Raw genomic sequence first — 26,348 nt, 5'->3', positions numbered from 1 at the left:
GATACGGGCCAAGCAAATCACGGCAGTGAATCATCTCGTGAATGGGGCCTAAACAAAGCTCCACTTTCCTGTTACTCTCAGCGCTACGCAACGGATTCTGTAGCCTATAGACGTGACGAGAGAAAGGAGGGGCAGAGAGGGCGGGAAAGGGGAGGCACTAGGACCTGTTGGCTCCTGCAGTGGAGGTCAGGGGAGTAGCTGTGGGACTTTCAGAACTTTCAGAACAATCAATTTCCCTTAAGAGAGAGTGGGAGCAGGGCTGGAGTGGATGGCACAGGACCTGGATACTCGCATTTTGTAACGCCGAACAGGACCGGGCATTGGGGATAAACCTGTGGAGAGTTTGAGAGCTGGAATACAACCAACTTGGGGTTTTGACATTTCACAAACGTGAGAGGAGAGCAGCTGTGAGGTAAGCAGCACTGAGTGCTGATGTTTTGAATTACGAGTTGCGAGGAATGCTTGTGAATGGTCTTGCTACCTGTCAACAAGCAAAAGGGAAGCTTTTAATCTGAAATGAGCCTGTATCCTATGACAGGAAGACTAAAGGTGCTGTTGACAAGAAAAGCAATGCATGCACTGAAAAGAAATAACTTGAGTGATATACTAGATGGTATCTGGAGGGGAGAGGACCAGAAGAAGTGGAGTTCATTTTATCCACTCCAATTTTTTTTTTACAAAAATAGTAAAGAGAAGAAAAATCAAAACTGTTTCTGAATGAATTACAAACCAAATTGTGTGGTTTGAACAAGAATAACTTGTGGTATTATGAAAACTAAAGCGTTCTGGGGTGTGAGACAACATGTAGTTGAAGCATGAAGAGATAAACTTGGAGGTCTGCTAGGTTCTGGGGACCACCAGACTTTGGAGACCCCTAAAACATCAAACCTCTTTTTTCTTTCCATCTATCCGTCAAACCACTCATGTTACACAACCAGAGGGTCTCACTATCTTTGCCTCATTCCTCTCCGAGACATGGAACGCGTTACAGATTTGTATCATTTTCATCTGGGCAGGAGCTGTGGTTAGCATGTCAGCCAGCTTCAGGTTCAAGTTGAAGTCTGAATATGCAAACGGGAGGGAGAAGGCAGAGGGATTTTATGAATATTTGGCAGAATGATGTAATAGATCGGGAAAGTTGGAATATACAAATAAGATGTGCTTTATAACACATAAGGAACTGAATACCGTCCAGTACAGATTGGGCAATTCAGTCAACATCTGTAAAAGATAAAGTCACCTGAATATAAATGAGAAAATCCTAGGTGCGATTATGTACTGCATAATGCATCCTCCAGAACTGTATACGTATGCTTGCCTTTTCAAATTCAGGTGGAGGGCCCTCTTGAAGTCGCTTTGGATAGAACCCAACGTTTACTTGACACTGAGTGAGTGAAGCCTTTCAAATTCCCAGATGCTCTCTTGTCCTGAGGCAGATGGACAGTGCTATTTTCCTTCCATACAATGATGTTGGCTATTATTATTCATGAGCAGGGTCAGGTTTCCCATTGAGCCTGAATTAAAGGTTTCTCTCTGTAGATCTGTGCTCACGTAGCGTAGCGTGCCGTTGTGGTAATGAGAGGTAATGAGGGCTTCTAATGAGGCAGGTGGGCCACTGCCAGCAACTCCCCTGGGTGTTTAAGTTACCCAGGCCGACGACTCGAGCCTATAGCTTAGTCTGGGCACTGACTGTTAATATATAAAATGACCCGTTGACTATATGGCTCGATAAGACCACACTGACCATCTGGCCAAACAAAATAGATGAAGTGGATCTAGTTTTACTCACTCAACATTCCATGTTCACACACAAAATACTTCTGCAGAAACCCGACACAAACACGCACTCCGGGGTCCTGTTTGACTGTCTCTGGCACCTGGCTGAAACGATCTGAAATATATAGCATCTTCAGATGGCTTTCAGAGTTTGGACAGCCCTGGGGCTCTTGTATGCACTGCCGAGACAGTTTTATGAGTATTTGAGCTCGCTTCGGCGCGCTTCTGTTTAGGATAAGTTGTGTTTGTTTGTGCAGAGAAGACCGACCTTCGACGGAGAGCAAAATTTAATGCCCCCTATGGCCACACAAGAGCTTGAAAATTGTTCCCATGGTAATTCAGCAACATTTGAGTAGGGAAGTGAAAGTGATAAATTAATTGAATGACTGTAAAATGAGGTGCGATGCTGGAATATATCAACGTCAGTAAAGAAACGCTAACAGATATCAAAAACATGTGCTGTTGGTATTGGTGAAGTCAGACAACTGCTGCAAATTAAAAGTTTAAGCATAATTGTTGGTAGGTCATTGCAATGCCAGAATTCTTTAATCTTTGATAGAACGGTTTAACCCCAACGCTTTCTCTGAGATCAGTTAGATTGTTCAATAATGTGCAAATGTAAAATAAAAAAATAAAAATATTTGTACGATGAAGAGGACCGTTTACATGCCCAGAGAGATGCTAGAATGTATTCATGAATCTTGAAACCATTCGTAAGAAACCTATAAACTCACTCCAAAAATCTGTTTCTCATTTAAAACCCTGATGCGATTTCTGTCGAAATGTTTATAGAATATTATTCGTCTGTTCCAAATACATCATAAAATTCTTTGTCAAGCTATGGATTTCATCCAAAGAGGTTGATAGTACTTGCACTTTTTGTTTTCTTTTTTTTTTTTTTGCAGGAATCACACAATTTAAACACAGCTTTTTTCTGTATCATATAACTGATCTCATATTTTTGTTTTCCAACTTACAGTGGGGTTAAAAAGTTTGAGCATAGTGAAAATACTTGTTGCTTTCTATATTAAAAATGATGGTAACACTTTAGTTTAGTGACCAATTCTCACTAGTAAGTAGTTGCTTATTAGCATTCATATGACTGTATATTAGCTGTTTATTACTAATTATAAAATGCATATTATTGCCTTATTCTGCATGACCATATTTTACCTTACTAAGTCGTAGTTAATAGTTAATAGTGAGAAATGGTCCCTAAACTAAAGTGTTAACAAATAATATATTTGCACAGAAAATTCAGTGAAATATTCCGCATTTCTATATATTAATAATATCACTTTTTTTTTACAATAAGATGAAAGTTGTGGTAGTTTTTTTTTTTTTTTTTTTAAGCAATTTCACATAATGTAAATTTTGAATCGTGATTGGTGTGAAATATCCAAATTATTATTTTGATGGAATTCCCTTTGATTTGATGGATTAATTTACATCCAATTGTTGTACTGACTGATACTTTAGAGTGTACAACAGCAGAAAGTTTGTAAATGTTTTAATAGTGCTGGAATGTAACAATTGGCAGCTAAAGTAGTGTCGGGTGGCATTTGATTTTTATCCATCATGAATTCAAAGAATCAAGAACATCTATTTTCTTTATAAAGATGATTCACATGCCCTAATTCACAAATTTAGATATTTAATTAGTGATGTAGAAATAGTGCATATTCTTAAATTTCGCTTTCATCATTTTGCTTGTACAGATTCTGAAATATTTGTTTTGCATCACAACACTCCTTTGTTTTAAAGTTCTAAACTCTAAAGTCCATGTTTAAATTCTAATTTAAATCCCAGATTTTTGCGATGTGGCCTCAGGCTTTCAGACCTCCATGCACTGTTTATACTTTATGTCCTTTTTATAGTTTGCAAACATTTTCTTCTTGCTGTATATTCAAGGTTAAATCTATGCCTCTTGCACATCTGAATCTTCCCTTTCGTTCAGCTAACAAACAAGCATGTTTCATCCAATCCCTGAGAGCTGAGGTTTTGGACTTATGTACACAAGTGACTAATGACTCATTTCGGGTCGACAATCGCCACTAAAATAACAATTGGAAGAAGTTTGCTTAACAGATGTGATATGCCCTAATTTCAGCTCGACCGCAGAGCATGATGCCTTCACCTGAACCCCACCCATTGTATTTCTGTTTGCATTTCATAGACAGATGACATGTTTTGCAGTGCTTGTCTCTACATGAGGTTGTCTCCAAAACATACACAGAATAGACACACACAATCAGCGGGCTTTGAACTTGCCGCAACCACTTTCCCCTTGTGGGCCCTGACTTTACGTTACTACTTTGTCCTTTGCTACTGCAGGTGGGTAAGTAGACAAGTAATTTCATGTTTAAGATTAATAGATGATTCAGACAGCTGTGAGAATATTTACTTTTACCGTGTGGCTTAATGTATGGCTCGCTTTCAGTGTGCACACTGGTACTGTAGCTATTGCATAACATGGACATGGACATTGTTTTTTTATCAACATGAGGATTTTAGGTTTAAACAGTATGTGAATGTACTTGTGTATTTTGAGTCTTTTAATTGGTCACTAGTTCTTTTTGACCATTTTTAATCACTTTCACTTTTTTATTTTTAAAAGTACAAATATTAAAAGTAATATAAAACATTACAAAAGTCCAAATCATCCAATTAATATGAGATCAGAAAACTCAATGCATAATGATAATTACAAAAGATGCCGCAGACAATATCAAACACCCACACTTTCCTGTGCTAAATTCAAATCAGTTCAGTATGCAAAAATTACGTATCTGCCACTGAGCGGAACTTCCTATTTAAAAGCTCCCATCATGCTTTCAGTGAAACTGAATCTTGTGGATGATTCAGATCATTCAAATCAATGCAAAAGCGTGCATAAGAATGATGTTAGCAATTTGTTTTATTTGCTTAATAAAATTGAAAATTGCAAACAAATGCCATTATAAAATTATTTTGACAGTGGGAAACTAAGTTGCGAATTCACTAAAAAGTTGTTCATCAGTTTAATAAAATGATCAAATGATATATCTTTTGCATCCTAAACAACTCATCCAGAAGACCAGTAATTAAGTGTTTCTTCAATTTTCGAAACTTTTATAACCCAGAGATTAGATTAAAATTTACAGATTTCAGCTTTTCTTTTTGCTAAAGTAAGGAAGTAAGGTCACTTTTGCTCTCTTTTTTTTTTTTTGTTTTTTTTTTACAATTCCATAATCATTTATATTTATTTACTGTCAGACGTATTATTATTATTATTATGCTTATGTCCCAGAGCTAGACTTTCGATCTTAAAAAAAAAAAAAAAATCCTAAGAAAAATATGAAGTATAATATGAAAAAAAAAAAAAAATTATATATATATATATATATATATATATATATATATATATATATATATATATATATATATATATATATATAATATATATATGATAATCCAAACAAAATGAACAATATGTTAGTGTTTGTATGAAAATTATTTCTATTATTTTAATATACAAAAATGTACAATTGACCCAAATTGTGGCATCATTTCTGCCACAATTAAAAACTTTTTTAAATAGTTAACGTTGACCTCTAGTTAAGAGATTGAAATGAAATATGAGGCATGGTGTCGATGTTTTAAGTTCGTTGAAGGAAAACAAGGTAAATAAAACTTTAAATAACATAATATTATGCTGCATCATTTCCAATAAAGCTGTAATTTTCTGAAACAAAAGTGCAAAGTGTAAAACTACTATGCTACTGTCTGTGTTTAGGACACAAAAAATGCCACGCGCTATATGAATTAGACTTAGGAAGATAAAGGAGGTGGTCTTTTAATTTCCACATCAGATTTGTATCCAAAAAAAAACATCATCTGAGATGCAGATGTGATGTAAATAACTCTGTAAATTAAAAATTTCATGACTTTTAGAAATAAGACTAAAAATGATCTCCTGTAATGTCTATGTATCTACTGTTAGACATTCAATTAATCCATGCTTTTAAAAGTTCAAAAGCATAAACTGCAAACTGCGAGTGGGTTTTCTCGGTTAGGATTTGCGATTGCTTTCGTCAGCTGGTAGACTTCCTTCATAGTGTCTGTGCTTATGTGTGACCACTTGGTACTGTAACTTCTCACAAAATGAATTCCACATTGGATTTACAGCCTTGAGATCTATGGGATCTAGTACAACCTCTCACATTTCCGCTGTGTGTGGCCTCAGAAGAATTATCACGCACCTCTCCAGAGCATGTCTGGCCAGTCGTGTCTGCGTGAACTTCTAGTTAGAGTCATTCTGTTGGCACTCACAGCTGCTCAGCATGAATGCTAATACGGCTTTAGAGTCCATTTCCTGCAGCCATGAACACTCATTAGCAACAACTGGCAGACGGCGATGCAAAGCCATCTTACCTGCTCTCAGCTCCACGTAATTTGAAGAGACGTTTGATGTTAAATCCCTCAAACGGATGTTGCAATGATGAGCTTTGGTTTTGTTAAGACCTGAATGAACGGTGTTAGTCACGCTAACCAACGGCTCACTAGCTAGTTTTCACTAGCTGGAAAATCTCCTCATTCCAAAAAGCCTCATCTTGTGTTCTCCTCTGAGATCATTCCTACAGCAGGGTTATGTATGCATTATCTATGCTCAGATATTGTTTAGATATTGTTTAGTCTGGACAGGTTGGTCACAGAACAGGTTTATGACTCATAACATACACAGTAAAACAGATCTATAGCTTAACTTTTATTTTGATTTTCTGAAGCACCAATAATCCTTGCTTACAGCTTGAACATCAAATCTTGTTTGCTTATTTGATGTTATTGTGGCACTCTGGAATACCTGATTCTGATTGGTCAGTTATGTTTGTATAATGACTTGGAACTGTATAGCAAGTATAACAAATGCAATTTCTGAGGATTTGACTAAATCTTATAGGCTTTTTTTCACCTTTTGAAGCTCATTCCAGAGTTGTTGTTGTAATGTACACTGTAAAAAAAATATTTTCAGATGTGTGTTTTACAAGAAACTTCTATTTCAGTCTTCCTACTTCAAGAGTTCTTGCTTTCAATGTGTTTCTAGCCATGTATTTGTAATTATTTGTTATATTTACTACTAATTTCTAATTGAATACTGTTTTAAAGTAAATTCTGCACCATTTTTTTAGGAGTCTGCACAAAAGCACAATGCATTTATTTGAATCAAAAACATATGGACATTTCCAAACATCTAATCTAATTTCTAGTCTAAATATTTCTTAACCAAAAACACTGGGAAGTTAATCAATTACATGAAGCATTCAAACAAACCAATTCTCTAACAAAGCTACATATGAGAAGTGGAAAAGACAGTTTTGGATATTTAGTTATGGACTCTATTTACTCAGCTGCAAATTTTAAATTTGCACATGCAATAATAAACAAACAAAAAAAACAACAACACTACACTGTGGGAAAAAGTACCTTTTTTGCTGGAAAAATTACACTTTAAAAAAATAAATAATAAAATGCATGTATATATTTAAGAAAAAATATGTTATATGTTAAATACATTTATATAAAATATAAGAATATAAATATATAAATGTATATGCATGTACATATTTCCAAAATATATGCTGTGAGTGTATGTATATATACATAATATATATGCACAGCAAAAAAAATAATAATTTTGAATGCAATTATTTGCAATGAATCGTTTCACAGCACTAATATATATATATATATATATATATATATATATATATATATATATATATATATATATATAAAAATTATTGTATATATTTTTTTCTTCTTTTTTTTTACTGCTTTCAGTGAACCACTGCATGGCTGATCGATCATTTTGAGTGTGAATATAACTGACTTTTCCAATCAACATAAGAATGCAATTATCTTTGACACCTCAATCTAACATCTAATCACATTTGTATGTGTGTATAAAGATAAGAATTAGCCAGGATGAAATTAGCACATCTGTTGCACATCACTTTATCTCATATTTGTTGGGGTACGTATGAACAGCTGGGTTCAGCCCTTGTGAATAAGAAGTGTGCTTCATTGTATTAATACTTCCATTCTTGAAAGAATAAAAATAAAAACTGTATTTGCAAATATTATTGAAATTTAAGGCCTGTACTTGAAGAGCATTTGCTTTTGTAACTGTTTCTCGACACACTTATCTACAGTTCACTTAGGTTTTAAAATGGGCACTTTGTAATAATGTCAAAATAAAACTTTTACTTTAAGTACATTTTAAATCACTGTTTTAATAATATTTTTCACATATTTTGATGTGTTTACTAACATAGTAAAGCAAATGTAAAGTACTGTTACTTTTAAAGATTATATATTTTAAATGTACTAAAATGCAAATTTACCATTACAAATGTGCAATTACAAATATATTTAATGATATAACATACAAATTTTAATAGAAATGACATTAAAATATATTTTAGTTTGCCGAGAATGCTTGTCAGTACATTCAGCAGTACACTTTAACCATATTTCAAATACTATAGAAATAATTATGACATTACATGTGCTTTAGTCAACTAATTGCATTAATTATAAAATCAAACTATAACAAATTTTCATTTAATTGCAAATAACGTACAATTTAGTGTGGGGGGAAAATTATTTTTTTGCACTTGTTTCAAAGCATCTTTTTTACGGAGTAGATCATCATGCAGGGACATATTTTTGTTCAAAAGCATCACATCTTTCTATCCACTGACATAAAGAGGATATGCAGTATTTTCACTATGAGTAGCAAAGAGTTGTAAAGGTGCAAAAGAAACTATTGCAGTGTAGTAGTTAGACACCTTTCACTTTCAAGTAACTTTTTAAAACTGTTCTTTGACCACAAATCTTTCTGTCAGCCGTCTGGTAGAAGGCTATGCATGAAGCCATATATATTTGTTGGCTGTCAGCTATGCTAAATTATGTTAAGATGAGTGCAGACAGCCGAAGGTCAAGTTTAAAGCAACTGTTTTGAACAGGAACGGCCACAATGAAAGATGTTAAACCCATTGAGACTAAGTCAAGAGGAACGAGTACAACTCTCCTCCCAACAGCGTAACGACAAGAATTCGTGCTTGGCAAGCCCATCTTTAATTCCAGAGTGAACAATCAATTCTCACCAACTGAGGGGAAATATAGCATAGCATTGACTAAAAAATAGCCATGTGTCATGCAGAAATTGTTGAATGTCAAGGCTGTAAAACTCCAATGTTATGGAAAAACCGTTAAACAGACGTTCAAGGTTTTCCCACCAACAAACATTGAGGACTTGGAAAAAAAAAACAAGTGGAAGAATTATGAATGTCGAACAGTAAAAAAAAATAAAAAAAATTTTGGTCTCTTTCAGGTCTCTCAAGGCCTGACTGCCAATGATAGTTTGGGAGAGTTCATTAGGAGAACTTTAAACACCGTCACACTTCTTAAATTCACATGCCATTGAGACATTATGAGCCACATGGGACAGGAGAGACAAACAAATGTGTTCCCAAAGAACACGAGCCAGAAATCTCTAGCAATAGTAGGCTGAAGGATCAAACAAACTTGGCAGCTCAGTGGAGTGAACTCACAGTTGCACATGGTTTTGCACCTGCATCTTATTCACTAACCATCTGAAATCCAGTTTAACAAGTTTAATCAACTAAAAGCAATGACACAGTGTGGCGTCATTATCAATGGCCATTGATAGTCTGCTGCTTCCAAGACAGTGCAAATATATGACGTTATCAACAGGTGTAATTCATTTTTACTGAATTCCTCCAGTGTATGAGTGTTTAAGCCCTGGTGTACGTCAATTAATACCAAACTTTTGTTGTTTTGTGAGCTGAGTTCTCACTAAAGCAACTACTGCTAATTCAGAAGTGGCATTAAGGCACCATAAAATCATGCTTGAAACTAAATATCATGGCTCAATTGAGACTGAAGCACAAGTCGGATTGAATGTCCTGTACCGTATGGAAAGATAGTTAGCAATCAGCCACCATTTGAATAATATTTTAAATCGTGCTGGATTAGCTCGTCTTCTTTGCATAATTGCACTTAATGTGATATTCATTGAGTTGTCAATGAAAAATGATTCCTACTTCCTCATGCCACCGTACAATCTCAACATCACTCAGACTTCAATTAGCAACATAACAGCCTCTTAACGAGACATGCCAAAATCTCCTGAAACAAACTGATAAAACATTTGCCTTGGGCTTAAAATGTCTGTCATTATGAGTTTAATTCAGCCGCTACTGTTCACCCTTTGCTAATTACAGCTTCCTCTCAGAGCTTCGGTGAATAGGGATAGTCAGGTTTGTTAATTTAGAGGACTTGCTGCTCTAGTAGAATTTTCTTTCCTTAAAAGGAAAAGTTCTTTTTATACGCACTAACTAACAATGCTAAATGTTTAACTTAGGCACCAGTGACTACATTTCCTCTTGAAATGAGATCAGAGGTATACACAGTGTGGGAAAAGGAGTAGCTTTGAAAACCATAACGTTTATTTAGAAAACCATGTAATTTAATTTGCCTGATAGGAATCAGCAGTTTGTCTACAAATTAGCAAATGGTTAATATATATATATATATATATATATATATATATATATATATATATATATATATATATATATATATATATATATATATATATAATCCACTAGCTAATAATATTGAAGAACCAGTCATTACATTTCCAATTACTTGCTCTTCAGAACACTGGAATAAGCACAATAAAAGTATGCTGTACGTTTTAACCTATGGAACTCTTCCCTTGTTTACTGGATCTGTCTGCTGCTTTTGACATGGTTAAACACCAGATCCTCCTGTCAAACCTACTGGCATCTCAGGAACTGCACTCCAGTCATTTGAGTCTTACCTATCAGATAGGTCCTTCAAGGTACCTTGGAGGGGTGAGGTGTCCAAGTCACAACATCTAGCTACTGGGGTGCCTCAGGGTTCAGTTCTTGGACCACTTTTCTTCTCTGTCTACATGACATCACTAGGTTAACATGGTATTCAACAACTAATTCACTGTTTTTATTTGATTTAATTCATTGCTCCTTCTTGCATCATACTTCATATATGTAAGCACATGCATACTTTTAAAAAACAGCGTTGATTGTCAACACTCAAATTTATAGACTAAAATGTATATTTACTTAATGTAATGAAAGATTAAGAGTGTTTTCATAAAAATATTCTGTGCTAATATATTTATAATCTGAAAATATTAACATATGTATTTAACTGTAACATTACCAATACAAAATTAAATTATGCAAAAAAAAGAAATATATATATAGAATGAATTGCATGTTAGCATGCTTATTTTGTCCAAAAGCATGATCTATTTAAGTCCACATCATACTAACCACAGATTGGGAACTGTAGTTCAACCACACAAGTTTGCTGTTAGCAAATGTTCATTTTCAGGAAATGCAGAATCATTGAATTATGTTAGCAATAACAAAATATGCACCCATAGCTGGCTAACGATACTTTTGGCAAAGGAACCCCAGGTCGGGATTATCAAACAAACAGACCACAGTGTTTATACTTTTTAGGTAGTCAGCTTACCAATTGCTTATTTGAATATGTCTCTGTATATTAAGCTTATGATATTAGAACATACTTTGGCACTGAACAAAATTACACACATCACCTTTGAGAAATGCTTCAGCCTTCAGTAAGCAGCTCCAGTGAGGAAATTTGGCTTATTCAAGGATTCATTTGTGCATTAGCTACTTCAGTGTTATTTTATTAATTACTTATGTGTCATTTTCTTCATTAATTAAATGTTATTCCCTAGCAACCAGTAGATTTCAGTAACATAATCAGTAGTATTTAAAATCAGAATCAAAAAGCAATGGGCCGATTTGGCTCCAGCACAATGTAAAAACAAATGAACTAATGTTCCCATTATTTAGTGTTGGCACCAAACACAAGGCTCAAAGCCATATAAAATCAACTGTTCAGAGTGGGAGTTTTGCATTGCAACAGTGCTGGTGTTTTAGATTCAATCAAGAAACAGTTATATAATTCTAAAAGCAGCACTGAATTCTGACCAAGACTTAGGGGACACAAATGTTTTACAATGCTCACTTACAGCCCTTGTCCATTCGCCTCCATCTGTTTAAATTGTTTGGAGGAAAGGCTCTAAATGATCTTAGCTGTCAGCCTATCCAGGAAGTCTTCAGGTTTGTTTGGGAAACATCTGGCTGTCCTGTGAGCTATTGGAGAGCTCACCTCAAGTGATTTCTCATGCATGTGAGCTCTGACAAAGACAACAGCCTGTACAACCATCACATCATGTGACAGAGCCAAAGAATGTGCCACATACAAAAACAGCCAATGTCACCTTAAAACTTAGCAGAAATTGATACAATTCATTTTGACTCTATGTTTCATTTATTGTATCTTAAAAATGTATATAATTTCCAGTCAAAAAAAATTAATAATAATAATAAAAAGTTTGTAATTTTTCTCAGCTAAGGCATCTGGACACATTTGCAGGTAACGGTTTTCAGACGATGAGAATTTTTGAGCAGAATGATTTTTACCACAGTGCTCTCACATCCTAAACAAATTTCACACTACTTCCTGTCCACTGTTGTACTGTCTATAAAACAGCAGCTGTGTTTAAAATACAATTTCACAGATGTCGCAATGGCAGCTTTGTCTTTTGCCAAATTTACGATGTACAGACATCCATGTGTGTATACGTACTGTATGTATCTGTGGCCATATGTGTTTGTGCAACTCATCATTAACATAATAGTGTTGGTATTCCATCTGGAGGCTCTAATGTTATTCTTCAACTCTTCAACAGAAATAAAAACAATCACTCGTCAAGTTCAGTGTGGCTTTCAGACACATCTCTCATGAGTTCTGTGTGCGGAAGTCTCATTTTCATGCATATTTCCCAAAGATAACCGTGAAAGATTTACTTTATGCAGTGTGTGATGGTTGCCTCAGATCATGGTGCAGACACAGGTTAGGGCAACACTTTTCTGTGGTATCTACATGCTTCCACAGATGCGTTATGTTTTTTTCCTCAAGATTGGATGGATGGGTGGGTGGATGGATGGATGGATGGATGATACAGTTTTATAAATTTTTAGCTTGCCAAACACTGTCACTATGAAGTATCATTCTAGAAAAAAGAATATTCCTTTCAAATTTTTTGTTCACTGTGGAATAAATAAAAATATAGAATGATTAAGAATGACATGAGTAAAAATTATGCTAAAACATCATCTAACTGCTGGGGTGCCTCAGGGCTCAGTTCTTGGACATCTTCTCTAACATTTCTACATGGAATAACTACCACCACCATCAACAAACATAGCCACATTAACAACAACTACTCCAAAAACACCCAAAACTACCTCTCATTCCATCCTGATGGTCTGACGATAGCTGCTCACATGTCAGCTTGTCTAACAGATATTTCTTGCTGGATGAAGGAGCATCACCTTCAACTCAACCTTGCCAAGACAGAACTGCTTGTGGTTCCATTAAACCCATTGTTTCATCACAAGTACACCATCCAGTTAGGCACATCAACCATAACTCCTTCAAAAACAGCCAGAAACCTTGGAGTTATGAATGATGATCAGCTGAATTTCTCAGACCACATTGCTAAAACTGCCCGGTCCTGCAGATTTGCTTTATTCAACATCAAGAAGATCAGACCCTTTCTTTCGGATCATGCTTCACAACTCCTTGTTCAAGCTCTTGTTCTGTCCAGGCTAACCCTAACTTGACTATAGCAATGCTCTCTTGGCAGGTTTTCCAGCCAGTTCTATCAAACCTTTACAATTAATCCAAAACGTGGCAGCAAGATTAATCTTTAATGAGCCGAAAAGAACGCACGTCATACCTCTGTTCATCAATTTGCACTGGCTACCAATAGCTGCTCGCATAAAATTCAAGGCATTAATGTTTGCCTACAAAACCACCACTGGCTCTGCACCCCTTTACCTAAATTCATTACTACAGACTTATGTGCCTCTAGAAGCTTGCGCTCTGCAAGTGAATATCACTTTATTGTGCCATCTCTTAGAGACACAAAATCACTTTCACAGACTTTTAAATTAAATGTTCCCTCCTGGTGGAATGACCTGCCCAACTCAATCCAAGCAGCTGAGGCCTTAGCCATCTTCAAGAATCAGCTAAAACACATCTCTTCCATCATTATTTGACCCTCTAACTCTAGCACTCTCTATTCTAAAAAATAAAAAAATAAAAAAACTTGCCCCTTTTAGACTTGCACTATATTCATTTACTAATTGCTTGTTTTCTTAAAAAAAAAAAAAACCCTAGCTTCTCTATTCTTTTTTATTCTGTCTATTTGTTTTCTTTTATTTATTATACAATTAACAAAAAGCAAAAAAAGTGTCTGCTAAATGACTAAATGTAAATACAAATGCAAAACTATTCCTTATATTCCCATGTTATTACTATATTAAATGACTATAACATATTATTTATCTTGCTGCATTGTTACTACATAACTGTTCCTTTATTATTGCTCAATCATGAAAAAACTATCCACAATTACAGTTCATGATTAGAGGAAGATTTAAACTATTCCTTTGAAGTAAAGACTGTTGTGACAGTGCTTGTTGTGCTGCCACTCTGTTTGCTCAGTTTATTATCATCAGTAAGTTCATCTCAAGGCACAGCAAGCATGATTTGATGCGTGACATATATTGTGTTTGGAAAGAGACTCTCAGAGCTGAGGTACTCTGGTGGGGATGAAGTTTCAAGTGCAAACTATATAATGTCCCATTAATTCTTTCTTTCCCCACTTTACAGTTTTACCAATTTTGACCATCCTATTTTATACCAAAAGCAAAACCAAGAAACAAGAAAAGACACAATTAGAGGTCATTATTAGAGGATGAGTTGCACAACATTACACAAGAATGTGAGATACTGAAGACAAAAGTTGTAAAAGCACACAGGTGACAGTTAAAAAACCTGTGCTTAAAGAGTATCATCATGCACTTGTAATTGTCTGTGTGTATGTGCACATCTTCACAATTCACAATTTAATTTCTTAAATTAATTTATTTTAGTTCAATTACTTATTAATGGGAATAAAAGTAATTTTAGTATTTACTCATCCTCATGAAGTTCCTGACCTGCTTTAAAATATAAACAACAGGCACATGAACAACATTAATGAAATTTTTAATTGTGCTTTTTGGAAGTTTTGAAGCTTTGTTGTCTCTTTTTATTTCTCTTTCCACAAAAGAAAGAAAGTAATAACATGAATGTGTGTAAATGACAGAACTCTGAAAACTGTGCTGAGTCCAAAACAGCTGTGCAATGCTGTTACAATCATTACAGAAGATTGCTAGGATTAAATATCAAAACAGAAATCAGATCAATTTGCATTCACACAGATTTAGGAGTATTCCAGCTTAAGATGCATGTATAGTGTGTATGATACTGCATGTGCATTGCAAAATACATATTGTTGTTGCTACACAGTATATATATATATATATATATATATATATATATATATATATATATATATATATATATATATATATATATATATACACACACACACATACTAGACCGCATGCATTTGCAGCATTTAGTTAGGATACAAACAATGTTCTGTGCCAGCAAGAGCTCTGAAATGTAATTTGGTATTTGAATAACTCTGTGAAGTCTGTGGGACAAATACTTGGCTATTTCTCATCGGCTATATCTCATCTCATTCTCTTTCTCTCTCTTTCTGTCAGTCTCCCCGTTTCTCTTTGTCTCCCCCTCTCTTCTTTTGTCATTTGTTGATAAAAAGAGGCCGTCTGTCTTTAGCACTGCTTCATTATCTGTGATGTGTTGTCAGCACCTCAGAAGAGCTGTGCGCTTTCACAAAACACAATGCTGACACTCACAACCAAATCTTTGAACTGGTCACTAAACCTACTGACATGCATTCAGTAAAAAAGAAAGAAGAAATTTGTCTGATCTACCCTTGATGCTATGTTACATTATTTATTTCAAGGACCACAAGTGCAAATAGTGTAGAATGTGATTTTGTAATTTACAAATTCATCATGCACTTCATTATATTGTTTCCTTTTTAGTTTTTATATTATTATACAATCTAAAATACTACAGAAGCCTAAAAGATTGGGGTTGGGGGACAATGTTATTATGATTATTTAGAACTTTGACATCTTGTAATATTTGATTTATTATTGTTTTTTGAAAGTTTATACTTAATTTATATTTCCGTTAAAAAATTCCAATCCAATTATCCTAATATCCAGAGGCAAAAAAAAGCTACCACCACACTAAACTAATCCATTAACCTATATCAAAAACAATCCAAAAAAATATAATAGGGCACATTACGTAATGTTAGACTTTTCAAACACCATACTGTATGTTTGTCACATGCCCTTACTACATTAATTTCACAGTACCTACTGCAGTATACTCTGTTGTATACTGTACATTTTGATAAGTGTACTAAGTCATCCAGATATTGTATACATAGAGAAAAAATACATACTGTACCATTTTAAAATGTATGAAACTAAACCTATACTGTAAAAATAAAAAAGAAATATCAAAGTTGTAAATAACACATATCATTAAAGTTTTACAATAAAATGCTATTTATGTTATGTTGTCTATATTTTTCTACTAAAATTCCACATTTCAATTCAATGTGTTAGAGTTTCTCAGTTATTATTCTTGTGAAATGTAAAAAAAAAAAAAAAGATTTTTCAAAGTTGTAAACAAAACAGATTATTTTACATCTTTTTTTACTATCTTACAAGAAACTACCATATCAGTCTTTCTTCAAAATATTAATTTTAATTCAATGTGTTACTTGCCGATTGATCTGAGTGAAAATTCTTTGAACATCTTTTCTTTTTTAAGTGTACTAGCATACTACTTTTGCCATAACACAGTACTTGTAGCTTACATGGCAGAAAATGTATCATCTGACATGAACACAATTGTTTCGATTGTTCTATGGCATTTTACATACAAACAGATATAGCAAAGTGTCGCTAAAACAAACAGACATTACTGTGAGAACTATGATGTCAAAATACTTAAACGTTAATTAGCACAAAGTTTATACTCGTAAAAAAGAATGAATTGAACAATGTCTGCTTCAGCATTGCTGGTCATTAATGGAGATGAATCGCTCAAAATAGATTTAAGAGCCTTGTTTTATGAGGCTCACTTGTGGCTTTCCCCAAGTCATTAAGCATAAATTAAAGCTCATATGAAAACATGCCGTTATTGTAGTTAAATGGGACGGAAGGATTTCAGGAATTCCTATTAAAGGTATGGAAAATGGATATTTTAACTTTTTTGAGTGTTTTAATTAGCTTTATTTGGCCTATATTTATTTATGCTATAATTTTTTAAGTGCAAATAATCAAAGAAGTAGCTTAATGAAATATGAGCTCATGAATAATAATTAGGAAAGTGTTTTGGCGGGAAAATATTTTTAGACAAAGCACCACATGTGCTTGGATCTTGAGTGACTTTTTATGTTTATTCGCAGTGAAAACAAAGTAAATATCTGCTTTTACATGTGCAGATCAGCTTCCCTCTCAGCTTTCCCTCTTTTTTTTCCCCTCTACAGGAAGGTAGACCATGATGCCTTGTGTTATTTTTACCATTAAAATAAACAGAATGGATAACAACCACAAACCTCAAACCACTGTAATCTCTCAGAAACCCCTCCTGTCATCACCAATTTCTGCCAGAGACTGTTTCAGGTACCAGCCTGTATCTGCGCTCATGTGATGAATGTTAGACGTTAGGAAAGTCTGCGAGTGAAGAAAAAGTGCACTGAGAGCGGCGCAGGATGGAGGTCTTCAGTAAACCCTTTTGACCCTCGGTGGCTGCGCTGCGCGGTGTGTTTATAAAGGTTTCACCAAAGGGAGTTCGGAGCTAATTTATGTAGCATTCAGAAACAAAGTGTACTCCGAGCCGCAGGACTAGAGGGCTAGTGGCTGTGTATCAGTTTGATGAGTGTGTGTTTATATATGCTGCACATGTGCTGGTGAGGAGCGCCGTGGCCCTTCATGGAGATCTTTGTACCAGTACTAGAGAGCAGCAGCTCCATAGCTTTCCAAATAAGAATCAAAACATTTTATAATCAGGGTACTTAAAGTGTGTTGGGGTCAAAAGTTTAGGTCAGAGTCAAAATGTTTCTTCAAACTGTGACATAAAGGTTATGAGAGAACTTGCTTAATATTTTCAGTGCTTTTCAAGCAATGTTTTAATTTCAAAACAAATTAAGCTATATGTAAAACTGCAACATGGACCAATATTTGGAGTATTTAAAAGCAGAAATGTGAAGCTTGTAATTTAATAATTACATTGGTTTTAAACTGTATATCAGTTGAGCCATAAGATATTTCCTGTAATTTTAATGGGATGTTAATACACATATTTTACGTGTGTGTGTGCACATATATATATACAAACATATACACACATGTATTTTATTTGTAATGTTTATAACTGGTTGCATTAACTAGAATTAAAAGAATATAATATACTGAACTGAATGTGATGTTTTCAACACATGTTACGTACATGTTACGTACAATTAAATTAAAGTGTTATAGTTTAGCAAAAGTTATGTTGAATGCAATTAGCTGAACTTAAGAGTGCTTTTTGACTTAAGTAGGATTTAAGTACATCTTTACATGTAATGTAATTTCATAATTACATCCGTTGTCTTTGAAATATAGTTCAAATGTATTTAATATGCAATAAGTAAACTTTAATGTAGATTTCTTTTGTATGAATTGTATGTTATTTAAATATACATGTATTTGTAATTACACATTTTTAATCAAGTCGAAATTTAGTACTTTTAAAACATATTAAATGTATTATCATAAAACACTTCAGTTAAAATGATAATTAAGTACTTCACATGTGCTTTAGTATGTTAGTCGAAAAATCTAAATACGTGTACTTCTTTTAAAAAGTCCAAAGATTATTAAAACGTTCAAATATAGTAACATTTTGATATCACAAAATGCACTTTTTTGAAAGTGTGTTAAGAAACAGACTTGAAAGTGAACTCTCTTTAAGTGCACTTAAGTGGTCTTTTTATTTCATTAATAGTATGTTATTTGCAAGTGTAGCTTTTTAAAAAAATATATAGGTTTAAGGTTTGAAGAACACAACAAGTGCACATTCAGTACAATTATGTACACTTCTTTTCCATAAAGAAGAATATTGGAATATTCCTTACCAGGTGTGATTTAAAACCTCGTATTGAATTCTCAAACACAAACAGCAGCCAATACAATGTGTTTGCAACACTGCTAAACAAGATTTTCAATATTAATATTATTGTTAATTTTAAATTGTTATATTATTTAGATACAGTTCTGAAAATGCTGGCATTCATATGCAGTGTAATCCAGATGCCAGGCAGCACATTCTCTTCTCTGCGTGTGACGGTCGTGTAAGTGAAAGAACAGTGTTAGGTTAGGTTAGGTTAGGTTAGGTTAGGTTAGGTTAGGTTAGGTTAGGTTAGGTTAGGTCAGGTCAGGTTAGGTGGCATCTGGGCAGTATCGTGTGTGTGAGAGCGGCCCCAGACGCAAACACCGGGTGTGGCCTCAGTTTGAGAGCCGATCCTCAGCTGCAAAACATATACAGCCAAACATATACACAGCAAGAGAGCCAGTATGTGCTTATGCTGCATGGCTTTATTGTTTTTAAGCTCTGGTTCCGTCCTGTTTGTTTGCTTGAGAGTTTAGTCTATGTCTTGCTGTCTTGTGCAGAGACAATGAAGGCCTGTATTTACTCCCAGATGTGTGGATGAAATGTTAGTGCAGGTTTGCTCTCTAGTGGTGAATGGGAATAAAGCACTTTTCTATCTGTGGTTTCTTAACTATTTCAATTATATATTTAGGAAAAATAAAATAAGTTTATGCTTAAAGAAGATTTATCATAACACACAATCAGAAAAGTGTCTGCCTTAATGTTTCAAATAACTTTTGGAATAATGTTAAAATATGTTTGATGTGTGAAATAATGCTCCATCATCATTCAGCGTAACAGATACATATATTTATGTAACTTACTTATTCTGACCTGCACTTATTAAAATATATAAAAGAATAAATTATCATACTTAATTTTATTATATTGTAATTGATTAAAAACTTGCTGACAAATGGGTAAAAGCTAGTGGTTTGAAGGATAGTGGCAAAGTTTGGTAGATTAAAATGAAAAAAAAAAGTTTTGGGGGGCTGCACTGTGATCCTTAAATAGTCTTGTAATGTCATGACTCTTGTTTTAAATAAATATAACAAAAATACAAACACACAACCCATTTTACTAATAAATGCATAAATGCATAGATTATATAGAAGATGTGCATTATTCATCAAAGAATCATGAGGAAATTATCCACAAATTTGTTTGTTTGTTTCCACAAAAAATATGAAAAAACTGTTTTCAACATTAATAATAATAATACTCAGAAATGATTCTTGAGCAGCAAATCAGCATATTAGAATAATTTCTGAAGGATCATGTGACACTGAAGACTGGAGTAATGATGCTGAAAATTCAGCTTTGATCACAGGAATAAATTATATTTCAAAATATATTCAGATAGAAAACATTTAAAGAAAATATGAGAAAATATTTCACAGTATTACTGTTTTAATATATTTTTGATACATTTGAGATTTTATGGTGAGCATAAGAGAGGTCTTTGTGTAAATAATATATATTACATAATAATAATAATAATAATAATAATATATAATTATATTATATTATATTATATTATATTATATGTAATATTTTTGGAGGATGCTTAGATAAAACAAGCATAATGATTTTTTGCCTGTTTTAATTTTTTCACACAAGTACACACACAGTCATATAATCACACACAAAGCGTGATCAGCTGAAAGCCACGGCGTACAGATTGCAGACCATCTGCTCACTTATTCTCTGAATATCAAAGTTGAGGGCTGCATCTTCAGACCACGCTTAAAAATGTGAAAACTGCATTTCATTTAAAATATCCCACCATCAAACCTTTATGAACGCTGCATAAGAGCAAAGACATTGTGCAATGCATTTTGATCAATATTACTATTGGTGCACAATAAACATTATAAATTTGCATTCAAGGAGACTACGAGACTATGCCAGCACAGACTTGGCATTGCGCCTGTTTACTGCTTTACCTTATAAATAGAGTGGCAGTGTTTGGAAACAGGCTTGTCTCTCTGTTTCACAGTGTACTGGATTTTACAGTAAACGTCATCATAGGCACTGGGTGAGCAGGATCGTGCTGCGACTGTCTCTAAAGAATTATTTGATAAATATTGACTTTAAATTAACCTGTTTACTTCATTTCTTTTGTCACAATAAATTTTGTACGGCTGTTTCTTATTCATGGTGTAAATATGGAAGAGGCTGATGTTTGCTGGGACTAGAACTAAATTGCTTTGTATTACTTTTGGAAATTGCTTTTGGATGTTTTTGCTTTTAAGCCGTGCAGGTAATGTTAATCATAATCCAATTTAGTTTATTTATTGTTGGTGATGCAGTAATAAGGTCTGTTGCTTACTGAGCTCTCTTTTGGAATTAATTCCTTGTTTATTTCCAACTCTATTAACGCTTCAATACGTGGCTTTTTAATACGAGTTCAGAAAGCTCAGCCTGATGGATGGTTTCTAATGAAACACTTTTAGTTTCTGGTTTAGATGGGGCAGAGGTCTCATTATGAAGTGTCAAATATCACACGTTTAATGGAATGACACTTTAGGTGGTTAAATGTTGCAGGCAGCTGAAGTGACTCAGTACATGGGTAAATAGAGCGTAACCCTGACCTTTCTGTGGTTTAAGAAGTACTTTTTCCATTTATTTGATGCAAACATACGGCAGCACTGTGACTTAAAAATAAAAAAATAAATAGAGGTGATTCACAATATTAAAAAATGTACTTATATATTTAAGTAGCTAAAATGTCTAACTTCTACTGATGCATATATAATCGATATATAATCATTTAACAACCTCAGCTTTTCTTGAAAGGTTTATTCTCAGCATTACTGTTAAAAAACAATTTCTCTGCAAAGAGTGCATTTCTGATGTGAATACTGAGGGAAAAAAATGTTTTTCAGACTTTTGTTCTAGACTGTAAACACTTCAGCATGTGTATAGTTTACGCGTCATTGACCTTATTTATTTTTATGTAGGCAGCTTTGAAGATTCTGTTCAGCCGGCTGAATGCATATATTTGGATATTGTTGTACCTAAAGAGCCATGGTATGTGTGTGTGTGTGTTTTACAGAAAGCAGCAGACACACAGGCCAGTCCTGATGGCAGGCGCTTGGGGGTCAGCCTGCACTGGACTCCGGCTCTAGCAGCCCACTGGGCCCTCACTTCAACTCTAAACATTTCACAGGTCAGTGAGCAGAGATATACTCCATGCACTCACACACTATCTGAAATTCATTTTTTAACAAAAAAAAAAATTAGTAATGTTATTCAGCAACAATGCTTTAAATTGATCAAAAGTGGCAGTATGGACTTTTCATCACCTCGTCTCAATTTGTAACTATTTTATGTTTTGGTAAATTGGTGGGTAATTCGTATGAGTTCATTAAATCTCTTTCATATGTTTCTATACGATCTGCTTACGCCCCACTGATGGTCATGTTTTTAGGGTTGGGGTTAGGGGTCAACCTTCATTACAAAAAGTACATTTACACAGCAAAGATGTACTAAAGACTAAAGACTTTTCCTTCACACTTTTTAAAATGTTCTGCATACAGACAACAATGTTGTCAAAGTGATTGTAATTTTCAACAATCCGTGAAATTGACTAAAATTGCTGTATTATGCATGCCAGGCCAGTAGTTGGCGATGTCACACTACGAATCTGGGCACACTTAACATGCATGTGCATGACATTACCGTTTTCACAAATTTGCATTTTTGTAGCATGCAGTTGATGATGGTATAATTTTCAAAAACTTCCACTTTGAAACCCATTTTCGAAAGCTTGAAACACCCCTTTATAAATTATGTTTTTCATGTGTTTTCGTGTGATTACAAATTCATACAAGATTGACTTTGTAAAATAGTTACATTTCCCATGAAACTGGGTTGGACACCTACATTCTTACAGAAATTTCTGTTTGAAATATACTAGATGAAATATTCTGTTTCTATTAATCAAATAATCCTGAAATTCAGTGTATCATTGTTTTCAACAGAAAATGTTATAGTAGAATGATTTCTGAAGGATCATGTGACACTGAAGACTGGAGTAATGACGCTGAAAATTCAGCTTTGATCACAGAAATAAATTACATTAAAATATATTCAAATTGAAAACTGTTGTTTTAAATTGTAATAATATATCTAGATTATTATTATTACACTATACTTAAAAGAGGCTTAATTTTCTATAACCATTTTTTTTTCCTCTCGATTTTTGGTTGAAATATGCCCTGGACATGTTTTCGACAGCTTTTGTGAAATTCATACAGATGTCAGATTCTTCATGCATAGCTCAGTAATATCTTCCATATGAACAGTTTTTTTTTTTCCTGCTGCCATTTTAAACAGTCAGGCCACCTTACTGACAGAAAGCAAACTGTTTCTAAAAACTTGACAGATGCACATTTCCATGTCTTCTTATCTTAAATGTCTCTTTGCTAGCAGGACGAGTGCCCATGAGGTCGTTGACGCTGGTCCTGCTCAGCGTCCAGGCTGCACTCATCATGGGAGGCCACACCCAGGCGCAGGGGGCAGCCAATCAGCACGCAGCAGCGCATCACTCACCCAGGCCTCGAGGCCAATCCAAGCAGGACTCGCAATATGATGACCTAATCCCCAACGTGGACCCCAAACTCTTCAACAAGCGCCGTTACCGCTCGCCTCGTGTGCTGTTCAGCGACGTGGTCCCTACGGAAAATGATACGGGGAGCCCCAGGCGCCCGCGAGTCCGGCGGAAGGCCAACGACTTCTTGCATCGCGGCGAGTACTCTGTGTGTGACAGCGAAGAGCACTGGGTTGGCAACCTGACCCAAGCCACAGACTTACGGGGCAATGAAGTCACGGTGCTGCCACATGTTCGCATCAACAACGTGGTGAAGAAGCAGATGTTCTACGAGACCACGTGCCGTGTGTCGAAGCCCGTCGGGGCCCCCAAGCCGGGTCAAGGAGTCAGCGGCGTTAAAGCAGGAACCTCTAGCTGTCGTGGGATCGACAACAAGCACTGGAACTCTTATTGCACCAACGTGCACACCTTTGTGCGGGCGTTAACGTCCTACAAAAACCAGATTGCCTGGAGGTTCATCCGAATCAACGCCGCTTGCGTGTGCGTCCTCAGCCGCAACTCATGGAGGCATTGACTGACATATTGTTTCAGCCAATCCACTGCAGCCTCCTGTCGTAAGCCCCTCCCACCCATCAATAATAACAACAGCCGCACTGCCAACGTTGGTGATCTGAGACTCCGCCCCTTTTCAGATCTCTCTATGACATCGCAACCCAAGTCCCCTCCTACCCTACCTCACTCTGTAAATTATTGGTCGTTTAAGTTATGAGGACTGCATGACATATTTATATAGTTTATACGGTCAGAATATAAATATAAATATGAATATATATGTGTATATACAGTATACATAAAGGAAGCTTTTGTTGTGTTGTTGATGCTCTTATTTATTAAACACCTCACTTCAGTATGTCAATGCAAGACTTCTTCTGTCGTGATCTCATTCAGTCTCACTCACAGTTTAGCATGAAGAGCCAACCTGATCTCAGTGGAAAACGTAACTATTTTACGAGGTGGCAATTTTGTATTTATTTGTATGAAAAAAGCAAGGATGAAGTAAAACCAACAAACATAACCACAAAAGCAGAACAAACAAAAGATACGAAGATGTAGAAATGAGATTAAATTCATATGAATTATAGGTAGCCACTAACTCACCAACACATAAAATAGTTACCAATTTCCATAACACTGTGTTGAAAGAACTGAGCTGCATTTAACCTTGATTTTGTGGATAACATCACTCTCAGAAAAGTACAAGTCTGTCACTGGAGCGGTTTCCTTCCAAAGGTTACCAAAATGTACACGTTAGGTACATATTAATATTTTTAAAGTACTGTACGGTACTTCTAAGTACCATTTAGGGGTAAATAAATGTACAAAGATGTACCTTTTAGCTTTTGTACCTTAAAGGGGTAGTTCACCCAAAAATGCAAATTCTGTCATTAATTACTCACTCTCATGTTGTTCCAAACCCATAAGAAATTCAAATTCAAATTTATTTATAAAGCACTGAATAAAACAACAAAGTTGACCATAGTGCTGTACAAGCAATAAAACAATGAACAAAGAAAAAAAAAAAATAAATCAACAAATAAAAGAAAATGCATATCCATAAGTCTAAATAGGTAGTGTAAACATCATAAAACAGTCAAAAAACATATATTATAAAAAAAAAAAAATAACACCACTTCACACTTATCTTGATCGAATGCTATCATAAATAAATATGTTTTCAGATCACATTTAAACTAAACTAACTTAGTAAAGAAAGTCCCCCAAAAAAAAAAGTTAAACTGTTCCATAATTTAGGGGCGGCGACCGCAAATGCGCGATCCTCCTCTAGACTTCATCTTAGACCCGAGGAACAACAAGACGTTTCTGAGATTGTGATCGTAATGATCTCATTGACTTTTGTTCCTGGATTAGATCAGCAATATAAGATGGGGCTATACCATGCAGAGATTTAAATACAAATAACAAGATTTTAAAATGAATCCTAAAAATGAAAGGCAACCAATGTAATGATTTTAACACCAGAGTAATATGATCGAATTTGTGAGTGCTTGTAAGCAGTCTTGCAGCCGCATTCTGGACCATCTGCAGTCTATCTAAAACTTTATTTTGGGCACCATAATATAACAAGTTGCAATAGTCTAACCTCGAAGTGATAAATGTATGAATTATTTTTCCAGATCTTTCTGGGATAAAAAAGGCTTAATTTTGGAAATCATCCTCAATTTAAAAAAACTCGTTCTAACGATTTCATTTATCTGTTTATCAAATTTGAGTGCACTATCACAAATCATCCCCAGATTTTAAGATAAGACGCTCGTTCAACTTTGGAACACAAATTAAGATATTTTTGATGAAATCCGAGAGCTTTCTTTTTTTATTATTATTATTATTGTTGTTTATTTATTGTAGAACAAAGCCAGCATACATGGCTTACAATAACTATATACAAGCCAGGGTTTGCATCAAAAGAAAGAAGAAAAAAAGAAATATAAACTCTAGAGTTGACAAGCCACATTTATACACGTCTGAAATACCAACTATTTATCTTTCACTATATTTTAGTCTATCTAGTAATTATATAAGAAAGTTTCCCAATAAATTCTGACCATGCCTTAATTGTTCTAGGTTTAGCTCTGTTAATTCTTGCTGCTGAATGCTCTAACAGCGCAATATGTTTTAGTTCTATAAGCCACTTTTTGTCCGG

The 26,348-nt window shown here is 34.7% G+C and overlaps 1 protein-coding gene across 2 annotated transcripts; it reads left to right on the top strand.

The window, feature by feature from the left end:
- Positions 1-24,538, top strand: LOC109104926 (neurotrophin-7). 2 transcript variants are annotated; one of them, XM_042750927.1, is made up of 3 exons: positions 1-412; positions 22,130-22,243; positions 23,506-24,538. In XM_042750927.1, the coding sequence occupies exon 3, from the start codon at positions 23,520-23,522 to the stop codon at positions 24,198-24,200; it is 681 nt and encodes a 226-aa protein (XP_042606861.1). In that variant the 5' UTR covers positions 1-412; positions 22,130-22,243; positions 23,506-23,519; the 3' UTR covers positions 24,201-24,538. The 2 variants fall into 2 exon arrangements, with proteins under 2 accessions (XP_042606861.1, XP_018973797.1); XM_019118252.2 differs by having other exon boundaries at positions 3-412; positions 23,509-24,538.
- Positions 24,539-26,348: the final 1,810 nt, after the last annotated feature.

The sequence above is a fragment of the Cyprinus carpio genome, chromosome B23 (genome assembly GCF_018340385.1).
Source record: "Cyprinus carpio isolate SPL01 chromosome B23, ASM1834038v1, whole genome shotgun sequence".
NCBI lineage: Eukaryota > Metazoa > Chordata > Actinopteri > Cypriniformes > Cyprinidae > Cyprinus > Cyprinus carpio.
This window is presented reverse-complemented; position numbering and strand designations above follow the sequence as displayed.